Source organism: Lissotriton vulgaris, chromosome 7 (assembly GCF_964263255.1).
Source record: "Lissotriton vulgaris chromosome 7, aLisVul1.2, whole genome shotgun sequence".
NCBI lineage: Eukaryota > Metazoa > Chordata > Amphibia > Caudata > Salamandridae > Lissotriton > Lissotriton vulgaris.
Genome location: NC_141695.1, coordinates 756,436,547 through 756,449,561, shown reverse-complemented (window position 1 = coordinate 756,449,561; position 13,015 = coordinate 756,436,547). Strand labels below are relative to the sequence as shown.

The 13,015-nt window shown below is 42.1% G+C and overlaps 1 protein-coding gene across 2 annotated transcripts in view; it reads right to left on the bottom strand.

Annotated features, from left to right (window-relative positions):
* COG1 (component of oligomeric golgi complex 1) overlaps positions 1-13,015 on the bottom strand; it is a 181,753-nt gene that overhangs the window by 26,165 nt on the left and 142,573 nt on the right. For both annotated transcript variants that reach the window (XM_086930983.1, XM_086930984.1), the window contains exons 9-11: positions 11,200-11,361; positions 8,159-8,286; positions 5,338-5,446 (exon numbers count right to left, since the gene is read on the bottom strand). In XM_086930983.1, coding sequence (XP_086787109.1) covers positions 5,338-5,446; positions 8,159-8,286; positions 11,200-11,361 — 399 coding nt within the window. The remainder of the gene's footprint in view (positions 1-5,337; positions 5,447-8,158; positions 8,287-11,199; positions 11,362-13,015) is intronic.

The following is a 13,015-nucleotide window of genomic DNA, read 5'->3' as shown; positions in this document are numbered from 1 at the left end:
CAGAGGGGAAAGAGTTAACTTGTTTAGTACACTATGCTTCACTAATCGTGTATATATCTAAGTATTAGGTTTAGATGTCATGGTAAGAAACATTCTGCTTACAGCCTTGAGGAACCCTCGCGCATATATGCCAGAGCAGTTGAAACACGTGTCAGCTAAGCACTAAATAAATGTTTTACAACATGATGGCATACTACTCCAACGAAGAGTGAAAACATTTATTAAAACTTAACATGAGTTATGGCCCATATATTTTCATGTTCAAGCCAAAAACTAATAATGTATTGGAATCCAGATATCTAATGTTATCTGCTACTCCCTATTCGGCAAAACAGGTTTTTACGGTAGTTTTAAAGGGCTACTATGAAATATTGTAATATTTTGTGAATACCCAAGATGATTATTTCTCAAGAGCAAAAAATTAGGCAATTAGGTTTCACACAGTCCCGTTCATGACACAAAACACCAAGTATAAGGTAGGTAAATGATTTTGTGCAAAAGTAGAAGCGGAGTGTAGCTAATACCATGTACCTTGTGACTACAATATTGTAATGTGAATGCAAACACACAATACCATCAGAACCAATGTCAGTGTGTGCCAGGTCAATTTCAATATGCCCCTCCTTGTGTTCAAATCACATATTCTCATGCCAGTTTTCACAATATTCTCTGACAAACCCACCTATTCCTCACGCCACACAAAAGTGCAATGCAATCAACTTCTTCATTGAAAAAATGCAAAAGATTTAACAGCACATCTACAACACCAACCCTGCTTCATCTTCAATGCCCACTCCTTCCCATAGAATCCCGAAATGGTCAGCTTTCAAACCATGTCAGAAGGGGTAGAAACAAAGAAAAAATAACGTCAGCGCACATGGGTGGCGCTTATATGCGTCAACTACTGCTTTACCGTTACTGGAGTCAGTCGGACACCGGGGAATATTCACAAGGTGGGGAATTTATGTTTAGAAGTATCCACCAGAACATGCTTACTTAAAAAAAATCAGACTCACTGACTTCTATTGCATTGTATGAATATCTAAACATTGGTATGTCCTGCATGTATAAACTCTAGGACTAAGTTGCAGCCCTGCCTTTTTCCACAATTGATACCTTCCCGATGAAAGCGTAGAATGCAGCTTTATATATTGTGGAACGTGCTCCTGTTCCTTCAAATAAAGTTATGTCTACTAGTGACTAGAACAACTGTATGAATCGTACAATCCAGTGTGCAAATTAGTTACTCAGAACACTGATCATGGTTTACGCTGAAAAGAAGATTGTTGGGACTTCCTAAAGCCTTTTGTTCGGTCAATTTAGAACATGAGAGCGCTTTACATGTCTAATGCTATTAACAGTTTCAGCACACATTTTAAGTTGTTAAAGGTGTCTTTTACATTTGAAAACACCGTGTGACAAACCTTTTCACTTTGCTGAATTGTAACTATATCTAGTTTCATTTCTAGCTTTCCAAAGAATGCCTTTGCATCTTTAAGACACATTCTAGAGTTCAGCAACCATGCTACCACACTGACTGATTTGAGAAAACACCGCCTTCCAATTCATTCCTGTCAGTGATGGCTGTTATGAATTTTGTTTAACCACTAGACTTTCGAAGTTCCCCACAGGCTTAAAAGAATTCTGTTTAGCTATTGCAGTAAAAAGCAATTGTGAAAGAGCATGTGGTGCCAGTTTAATGTAGGAAATAGTCTGGATTAATTTCATCATCGTTAGATGGTAAGGAGGAATAGAATTCTCAAGTGCCAGAGGCGTCATAGTAATCACAGTTTACACCACTTGCACACTAACACTATATAAGCACCCCACTACAATAATTTAATTGGGTGGGTGAAGGCACAATATTTGAAGGTTGACTGTAAAGTACAGCAGGCCCATTACTTCTATGGTCCTGTTCATGTTGCTCTGGCATGAATTACATACAAGCTCTTTCAGTGTCTCGTCATTGAATTAAGTGAACAATGCATGCTTTGTGCAGTAGATATGATGTGAGGACACGCACATATTTGGCAAATAGTCTTGGAGCCAACCTGATTACCAACAGCAGCAAAATAATTGGATAATGCTTCTCCCTTACTAGAAAATGCAATCCTTTACTGTGCTTTAGATGCATCTGAATGTGAATGAAGACATGCTAATCATCAAGGCTGAAGTCCTACAATGTATTTATCTTGAATTTGGTAGCAGACAGAGAATGGACACGTCCCATTGTTCAGAAGCCTGAAAAGTGGCCATTCTGGCCTCTCTTGTTTAGTAGCACCTCTTCAATCATTTTTACACTATGCTTCTAACTCTGCCAGTAGGAGAGAGATTAGATGAGACTTCACTAAAGGCTTTCATGTTCTGAGTTTTTGGGGGGTTTGTCTCTCACTATGCAATAACTAACACACCACATTTCCCCCTTTTGTCTAGGTTATGTTGTGCCACCGTGGATGAGAAAACCTCACTCTAAACCTTCTATCTCCTGGCCCCCACGGAAGGTTTGTGGATGGCATGGAAAGAGGGGGTAAGGACCAAGTCCTTGTTTCCTGTGGCCCGATCCCTGTGGATCAGGCCACAGGAAACAGGGCATCAATGTAACGCTTGAAGTAAAATAACAGATTCCGGCAGTGTATTAGTTACTGGCATAAAGCGGAGGGTCATTTTGCTTATTAAGTGAACGGCTGCTAGTGGTTAGCTGGATGAAATGTGCAACCATGAGAGCTAGCTTATAAAGAATCCAGACTGGAGCTGCATACCAACCTGATTAGTGGAATGCAGGTAATTACTTGAGCCAGGTGTTGAAAACAAATGAGTTTTCATTCCTGCACCACTTCAGCCAACACTCTCTCACATTCCTATTTGTTCCATTTGCTGATGGCAGTAGTTTGGAAAATCAGTGATGTTGCCCACCTTATCTATATAAATATCAGCTATAAAAGTCATAAAATAATTCATATATCTATGTGGAACAGTTGTAGCACTCCGGTTTATTGGGCAAAACCTCAAATAGATAGGGAGAAGTTATACATTAGTGAAATTCATAATATGGGACCGATGAACCTCTGAATTTCAAAGACCAAAATCTTCCCTTCAATAAAAGAACACAATGGCCCTAAATCAATACTCTAAATTCTCTCCGGTAAACTACATCTATGCCATTCACTCCATGTCTTAAACAACATTTTTCATAAAGGCTACTGGGTAATTATAGTTATGATCGTGTTTCCATAGAAAATGCATTTTTTCATGTTGCTAATACCTTGTGCGCCATTTCATGAATCGCTACGAAACTTTCAGAAAAAGTGCTACTTTTTGACTGGCTGGTGCATGGAAAGTTTCAGGGTGCTCCGTCAAGTAGGGGCCGTTCCATTTTTCCATGGGAACTTTAGACATAGCTACAGTCTAAACCACTAAACGGATTTAAACCAAATTTGGCAGAAAGCTAGATCTTGGTCCAGACAGAGTGTGCTTTGTGATTTGGATCAGCAGTTTGAGCAACTAATATTGAAATACGTATTATATCTAGGGACGTGGATCCACAGATCTCCTGCAGAGATATGATTTGCTGCCACCACCTCAACCAGGAAGTATTGGCTGCCTCCTTAGGACTTAGGACTCAGTGTGTGTCCTAAATGAAAGTTTAAAAAAAAAAAGATATAAGGGGGCAGGGTAGGGAGAGCTTGACCCTGTATTTGCCCCTCACAAGCCTAAAAAGATGTCCCGGGGACCCCATCCACTGGGCATTAACACCTTTAAAAAAAGAGGGGTGCCATCCAGCTCCCATCCCAGAGCCATTAAAGGGCATGGGGACCTCATTCCCCGGGGTGGGCTTACTAGCTATGTCTTGGGGAGCACACCCCTGGGACATAGTGGTTTTCTTACATAGGCTGGGAAACCTGTGTTTGCTCCTGATTGGTGAGAGCCTTTTTTCTCCATGTTCGCTCAAACACTTTGCAGCGCTTTTTTACGCAACCAAAATATCAATGAACCAGGGAGCAGAGGCTTTTTATTGACCTGACCCTGATGGGTAGGTATGAAGGTGTCAAGCGCCGAAGTAAACCATGACTTTATCTCAGACTCTGCACAGTCCACGTTAGAGTCTAGATGGGCCACGCGGCCAGGCGCTGTGGCAAACCCCATGCCATCCACGACCAAAGGCCCTCTGCAGCGTGGGATTGGCTGCCTTTCGGGGGGGGGGGGGGGGGGGGGGGAGAGGAGTTGGGTGGCCAGGCCTTTGGCCTACCACCCACTGCGCACGGCCCAAGCCCCTGAGCAGCAAGGGGTTGGCTGCCTTTGGGGGGGTTGATTGGCCACAGGGCCCTCGCCATTCTGTGGCCATATATTACATTACTCATGACACCTTTCATGACATCATTGATAATATCATTGCAACATTTGCAATTAAATTATTGATGAGAAAACTGTGCATGGCGGGGAAGAGAGTTATACTAACTTGAAATAACTATAACTGATGAATTTCTGTGGTTTTAAGAGTTTAAAACATTACGTTTTTACTGAAGATTGTACCCAACTATAAATTTGCTATAACTTTTTTTTGTTCAGAGAAATCATCTGTTTCACATCAGGGCATCACGTAATGTTTACTGTATTGGAAATATGTTTTGAACATGCACAAGTAACTTTGAGAAATTTATTTTGAGCTGGGTTTTCGATGGAGTGAAGAGCATATTAGACACCGTAATGGCACTAACCTGAAAAAAAAAAAAATCACCTGCATGGGGAAAGTTAACCGACGTTTACTCAAATCTGGGGATGAAAATGTGTTATATTTGTTGGCAAAATATAATTTGGAGAATGGGCAGTTAATGGATAATTATCTCGACAGGGAGGGGATCAATGCCATATAGATGGCACAACCAATTGACAGCGCTGTCGGGGAGTGGAGAATATAAAATGGAGGCTGAAAGGGGATGCATTACTATATGTTGGAGCGCTCTAGTTTTTCATGGGCCAATGAAATGGTTGCAGGACTACATATAATGAACATGTCCTGCAAAATAGTAAGACAGGCCCTGTGAAAGGCATCAAGCCAAAACACGTCAGCCGCAGCAAATTTTTTTGTACTTTCCACTTTTTGGGATGGGACTCTGAGAAACATGCAATAAATCATTTGTTTTGCGCACTGCTGGAATTGGCTTGTGCTTTGTGTCGCCGTATCACGAGTTGGGGAATAGACTATGTGTGGATATATATATATATATATAGATCTCAATATCATGTTTCACAATAAAAGTTACTTTTATTTCCTATTCCAGTCATCTCGTATCTGGACTAGTTTACATCCCTGCATAATGTTTCCTTTCAGGAACTTACAGAGGTCCTCTGAGCCAGGCGGGTCAAGTTTCTATTCAGGTGCGGCAGGAAGACGTCAAGGTCAAAGGGATCAATGTGGCCCTCCAGGAAATCAACCACCTTCTGAATCCTGAAAAACAATAAGAGTGTCAAGTCTGCTACTTAGTAAAAAGAAGGTGTTTAAGACAATCAACTCTTCATTCAACTCTCTAGTCATCATATGTTGAAACAGGTTTACCCACAACAAAGTTACATAAAGAATCAGATTGGCTTCATTTTTCAGAAATCGGATTGGCTTAACTCTTCAGAAATTGAATTAGCTTCACCTCGGACATAATTTCAAATTAATTCCAAGATGTAGGTGGGTTGCTTGCAAAAAAAAAATAATAATAAGAACAACAAACCAGCATTAAGTTGCTTAACATATTGTCTTCAAATAATCAGAAAGAAGACCTGTAAAATTGCGGACTAGGTTGAATGTAGATTGCTATGGTCTGTGGGTAATCGGCACATAAACCTGCTAGGACCTGGTCTTATCGCCTTCAAATATTGAAAAAAACGTTAAACTGACAGTTCAGCTTATGGTGTTTGGTATACAAGCAATTAATATAATATGACATTTTATTATAAAAGCTCTGTGCCAAGACATGCTTTCCTTTCCAAATACCAATAGAATAGCTCACTAGTGGAGAGAAACAATGCACAATTAATTACATTTTTGAAATCACAATTGTTTTCAAACCAATCAAATCTCTTAAAAAAAAATTTCTTAAACGATCCCAGGCAAATTACTATTTTTTCCCTGCATCTTGGTTCATTTGGAGGCAAGGAGTTCAGTAAAATAAAGTCCAGAACTGGAAGAAGAGTCCGTATGACATAGACAAGTATATTTTCTCAGCTCTGAGAGGAGATCTCAATTATCCATGCCAATTATGAGTTTTTGAGTCCGGTTATTTTCTCTGCGTCCTAACTTTGTATTTGTCATTGTAAATTGCAAGAACCAGAATACAAAGAAATAAGACAGGACTTCGGACATTTGAAAATGTAGGCGAGCTAGATAAGGAACACTGGGAATATGCAAAGTATATATACATTGTTGGCTTTAAAACAAATTTGGAAGCAAGACCCGAGATAAGGCATTTGGCCTATTCGAACTACAATAATAATAAGGTAGATGTGTTGCTAGACATGCCCTGGTCACCAGTACTGCCCTGAAAAACACAGACCCTTTCAGCAGGGTCCAATCGTTTCCACAGAAATGAAAATATGCCCAGACATAAAATTGGGCCCAGTTGGTTATAATGTGTGATATAGCTAGTTGCATTTAGGGGACTCCAAAGAGTTCAGCGGACTATACCTTATCAGTATTGAGATGCTAGAGGTTTCTTTTGAGCTTTGATGCTGGCAGCACTTTTAATATCCTACGAAAGATGAAAGTTTTTGTGGTGAAAGATATCTGCTGCTTCAGAGCTGGAAGGTGTTTCATAAGGAAAACAGACATTGACAGAGGAAATAGTTTCGTTTTTGAGGAGCAAAAGTGTTTTCTCAAGCTTGACTACCATACAAAGAATAGCTACTGGCGTGCCAACCTGGTACATGTGCAGCCTGCAGCTCTCATCGATGCGCATGGCCGTGCAAACATTTGCGCTGCCCAGTTCGATAGCACGAAAGGCATATGCCATGCTGCTTGAGCACATATGACAAATCAATGGCAGCAAGGCAAGCACAAGGTGCTTGGTTGGTTGCAAGTTATCAGGACAGTTGCATGATGGACTGGGCGTTGAGTACAAAAATAATGGGAAACTAGGGAAGACCTCAGGTGAGCACCAGAGCAAGCCTTTTGTTAAGCATCAATTTGCTACAATAGGACAAGAATGCCATAGTTGTACAGCATCTGCTATTGGAAATGATGCGCAGCAGCACAATTCACAGAACGTAACCTCAATCATCCTTTTTCCTTGGAATAACCATGCAATCTTTTACGGAAACTAAAAAAAAAAAAAAAAAAATATCAAAAAAACAAGCTGTGCCATTCTATTTGTTTACTCCTAATCAGTCATTGTATGCAAAGTGGCAAGGTGAAGAGGTCCATTCTTCATTGGTAACAAGTTAGGTACAAGTGGGCATCTCTCGCGACAGAAGTGTGTCTGCACGGGTCTAACTGAGATGTGACTGAACGACAAAGACCAGTGCATTAGTCCATGCACTTACTATACAGGCGATGTTTTGGTATCAGGGTACCATGGCAATGCATAATGATCTCTTAGTCCACAAGAGAAGGCGACCCTGCACCTACTGTTATAAAAGAGTATGAATACTCCATGTACCGCAACTACCTTGCAGCTTCAAAGAGGTCCAAAAAGTGATTTTGCAAAAGACTTCACTGCTAGTTTTGTCAGCCTAGGAAGCATAAAGCTGGTCTTCAGTGGTCGGAATATTATTGTTGACGTGCAAGCTGAATACAGAACTCAGTCCCTTCCCAATTAATTAACCCAATGAGTTATGTTACCAACGTAATTCTCAATCCTTATATAGCTGCTTAATCCACATGAAATGTAGGACACGCCGGGCATAACTGCCTCTTCCTTTTGATTTGTGTGCTTGTTCACTGTGGGCGAGTCTGCAGTTTGTCGTGCTTGCTTCAGTTCATGCATTAGTCACTTTGACAAGCCCTTAAAGGAGCCGACAGGCAGGCATGTGCCACGCGGGAGCTTGGCATTCGTCTGCCTGTTCAACAGGATCTGGAGAGCCAGTCGGGTTCCTGGAGCTGTCCTAACACCCAAGGTTTGGACGTGGCCGCCGCACCCGCTCCCTCCCATCTAGCCTCTGCATTATACTAGACCTGGAGTCTTGTTTGCTTTTGCTGAGTTTCGCGTCCTCGCTCCTGGAGCTCAGCACAATGTTCAAATATCGCAGGTCATACAGTAACTGCAGCGCTCGATTCTGGGTCATCTGGAACTGCTCAGCTTCCTGTGTCAAGAAACATAGAAGCAATATTAAAACACACACCATCATGCGTATGTTGGACTTAAAAGGCTGACCGGATGTGAGGGCACGGGACAGAAGGGAGCGGTTTTTGAAGGGGCGGGCAGGTGTTGCATTGGGGCACTGGACGGGGGTGGGGGGAGGGGGCAGGGTTGGGTTTGGGGTGGTGGGGAGTTGAGGGGTTTGGTCACTTTGGAGCACCTTGTGGTAGCATACGCCCCAGCTATTATATCTGAATGCACATTGACTTTACAGGATCCTAATGCACTGGTGCGCTATTATATGACTGTAACAGACGCTTGCTCCCATGTGTTACCTGTTTGTCTTTTTCTTTGTGAATGCTTAATAAAATGCTTTAAACCTAAAAGGCTGACCGGTTTTGATATTTACAGGCAAGACCAGTTTCACACGCGTTTAGTAGCGATCCCCGAAGACAGGGAGGATACTCTGTAATCCCCAACAATCTAAAATCATAACCGCTATAACAAAGCATTCTTAAATAAAAAGCTCCCAGAATTAATTCGCTTTCATTTTTACATTTAATTTTAAACTGCAACTCTGTTCCTTCCAACATGTAATGCATCTGAACTGCGATTTAAATCCATACTAATAATAATAAAGAGAGCCCAAACCTTTGAGGCGGGTAATCTCAGGAACCACAGCACCAATCACAACACCCAATACAGCATTGGAAAGGGTAGTTGCAGCGGAAGGACATAGGCTATGCAGACGCCCACCATATACATTTAAAAGGTAAAAGAACCGTGCCAGCAAAGTAGTCCCTGTGGGCGTGTCTGCGTTGTGCTGTGGGTGTCTGCTGGGGGCGTGACAAACGCTGGGGGCGTGTGGTACATTCCGCCCTTCATACCATGTCTCATATTGTGTGCTAATCCCACCCTGCTCCCTATAAATACCCCTGCACCCCATAATCATAAACCACCCTTACTCCTTAAAATACCCCAACACCCTCAAACACTAACTCATCTTAACCCTATAAATATACCCTGTACCCCAGAACCCAAACCCATCCCTAAACCCTAAAAATACCCCTGTACCCCAAAACCCAAACCTAGCCCTGAACCGAATAAATACCCCTGTACCTCAAAACCCAAACCTACCCCTGAACCCTAAAAATAACCCTGTACCCCAAAACCCAAACCTACCCCTGAACCTCAAAATACCTCTATACCCGAAAACCCAAACCTACCCCTGAACCCTAAAATACCCCTGTACCCCAAAACCCATACATATCCCTAAACCCTAAAACTACCCCTGTATCCCATAACCCAAAACTATATCTGAACCCTTAAAATACCCAAACACCCCAAAACATACCTCAGTACCCCAAAACATATACCCCTATACCCATACTTACCTTATCCAAACATTTTAAAAAAACATGCTTTTACTATTCATGCTTTTACAACGAATTTCGTTGTAAATGTATGAATGGTAAAAGCATATAAAATGTAATACCATGCATTATAATGGCATTGCGGAGTCATGGTACTTTTGTAATGAAAGTATGAGGAGTGATGATATGCGGAAAGAAAGTTGCGGAATAATGGGTGTTTACCCTCCCACGGTAAGTACATTGGTGGCACGGCGGCCCACATCTCCAGCAACACTCATATTTTTTCACCACCCAATTGAAAAATGCACAGGTCTCTCTCATTGATGGCCAGCACCGACATACACTTTTAGACACACCTCCCGCCACAAGATCTAGAATTGCGAACTTTAGAGCTGGGGAGCTACGTTTGAATCACTGCATCAGCTCAACATCCTGTGATTCCAGGCAAATCGCTTTGTCTCCCCGTGCATACCACAAATTAATGTGTTCTTCTGTTAAGTACATTGTGCTCATGCCATGTTGTCGAGTTCTCGCTATATAATATTGCAAGCAAAAACTAAGGCGCCTATTAGGATGGGGGACGGACCTGCGTCCGTCCGCAACCCCCGAGGTGGAGGGACCGTCCGCAGGGGCAGCGGCGGTCTCTCCGATGGAATTAGGATGTGACCGCCACCCTGGCGGTCACATCCCGCATATTTAACATTGCAGCGGGTGCTGCTTTAAGCAGCACATGCCGCAACGTTAAATATGCATGCTGTGCAATTGCATGCACAAAGCGGCAGGCACCGCGCGTTGCCTGCCGCATTGTGCATGCAAATGCAGAGGGGTACCATAGGTACCACCCATGTGCACCCCCCACCTCCCCTTCAGCCTGGGGGTCCGCAACGGGCCCACAAAGAAAAGACTGTATGCCTTTCCGTGGTGGCATTGCCGCCATGGAAAGGCATGTCCTGAAGCTCATCCTAATATGGCTGGCGGTGTCTGATAGACACCGCCACCATATTAGAGCTTTTCCGCCACGGTCGGAAGGCGACTGCGGCAGGAAAGCAGCGGGCGGTCTTCCCGTCCGCCGATGACCCCCCAGCCATCCTAATGTGGTGGGGGGTCTTTTCATTTACCGCAGCGGTGAATCAGCATCCTCCAGGCCGGCGGTGGCTTCCGCCGGCCCGGAGGATGCGGATTCACCGCAATCCTAATCGACCCCTAAGTAGGGCAACTAGAGTTCACACACTACTGAACGCACACTCTTAAGTGCATCAGCAGTGCACTGTGAATCGGAGCGTTTCACCGGCCTGTCACAGATAAGAAATCCTACAAAACAATATACTACTGGCCGGCAGCAATTCATACCCGGACAACATCGGGACGGGCTGCTAGTAGTCTAATATGAAAGGAAAAAAAAAAGTATGTCTAGATTTGGTTGTGCCTAATCGCAATGTGATTCAGAATTGTTTGGACAGAATACCATCAAATTATGTGGTATGGGTAAAGCAAGTTGGTTGCCATACTTGAATGCTAGCTCCTATGCTGAAAGTGCTACACACTTTGCCCGCCTTGTCTTTAGAGAGCTTCTCGTAGCTGGCGATCGTCTGGGCCATGCAACCCCTCAGCAGGTCTTGCAGTGTCACCTTGGGCAGGGCATGGCCTCCCACTCGGTTGACCTCTTGACAAAGGTTAAACAACAGGGACTGCACATACCACGACGGCTAAGGATAGAGAAAAAAAACATAATTTTAAAAAAATGGCAATATATTTCAAATGAAAATGTTTCCACAAAACAGAGATATAGAAATGTAAGTTTTTCGGGGCGCCTGCTCAAACTGTGGGGCCTTTGAGATTAACCATCACACTTTGCTTAGAGGTGTGAGACTCAAATCTAATAAGTGATACTAAAGGTGTAGGGGGGCTATCTTTTAAATAGACCCTTTACAATTAAATATTTGCAGAGATTTTCAGGCCTATTCCTCGTCACTGCTTGAAATAATTCCTAAGTCTGTCCCATTCCCCCAGAATTTGCGTCATTTTTGGGAGAAATTTCGGAATGTTAAAAGCAAGTTCAGATACAGGCTGCTTCTAAACTGCCTTCAGTATTACTGAAGATTACATCAGGTTAACTGACCATCAGCAATAACACTGAAAGCAATTCCCCAAGGTAACCAACAGCCATATCAAAGCATACAAAGCCAACTGAGGATCCCACCTACCTTCTGATCTACGTGTAGCATTTTCACTACCACCCCATGGAAGATGAAGCTAATCTATACAATTTTTAAATTTAAGATAACAGAAACCTCCTTTCTGAAACAGGACTCCAGGTCAGAATTTGAAATGTAATGGTCTGTGAACCTGCCCTGAAAGGCAATAAAGAGTAAGGCTCTTAAAAGCTGGATGTCTACAATGATAGCCTCCATTTCCAACTGAAAGTATTAATAGTAATTATCTTCTCTGGTGGGCTGGAAGATAAAAAAAACATATAAATTAAATAAAGGGGCACACAAAAATGAGTGCACAGCGAAATTGAGAATATTTGGCTGAGACATTTCTATTTTGCTAAAGGGCATTTCTCTACTAAGAGACATTTCTATTTGGCTACAGGGCATTTCTCTACTAAATTGATTACTATCTACTTAAAAGCTGTGCACTAAAAATAAACGTAAGGAAAAAAGCTATAATTTTCTTGGTCTTGTCTACAGACAGCTTAAACTGTCTGTTATATGAAGACCTAATGTGAACAATACAATAATTACAGTGGATTCTAGGCTAGCCCATAGCTCATTACTCGAGCATGGCTTTCTTGGTAATAACCTTTCATTTATATTTTAAATGGGTTTTCATTCGCTTATTGTGTTTCTCTTCCCTGCAGAAAAGCAGGTTTACAGTCTTTCTGAAAGGATGAGTTCAGTCGGTTCAGTTCAAAGCAAGCTTATTTAGACACATTTTTAAAACTTGCATTAATATAAAAACTTTAAATCACAAATCTTAAAAACGTCATAAAATGTCATGTAATGCACTCAATTGTCCTATCCACAGTTCATATACACAGAGCACCTAAAACGATAAAACAGCCTTTCAATTACATTCACACTTGAGGAATTCTTTAACTTTTTTGAATGAACTTCCCCATGGCACAACCTATGACCAAAGTACTCGTTTCAGTTAAAAGGTTTACTGCCTGAACCCTATTTTTGATATCATACTTTTTAAAAATCGGGCGTAAAAACTCTTTCCGTATATCTACAACCTTCTGACAACAAATAATATATGTAGAATGTCACAAGTTGTACCCAAGGAGCAGAAACAGTTTCCCTTACTATCAAATATGGATCTTTTTACCCCATTATTAACATAACAGGGGTTAAA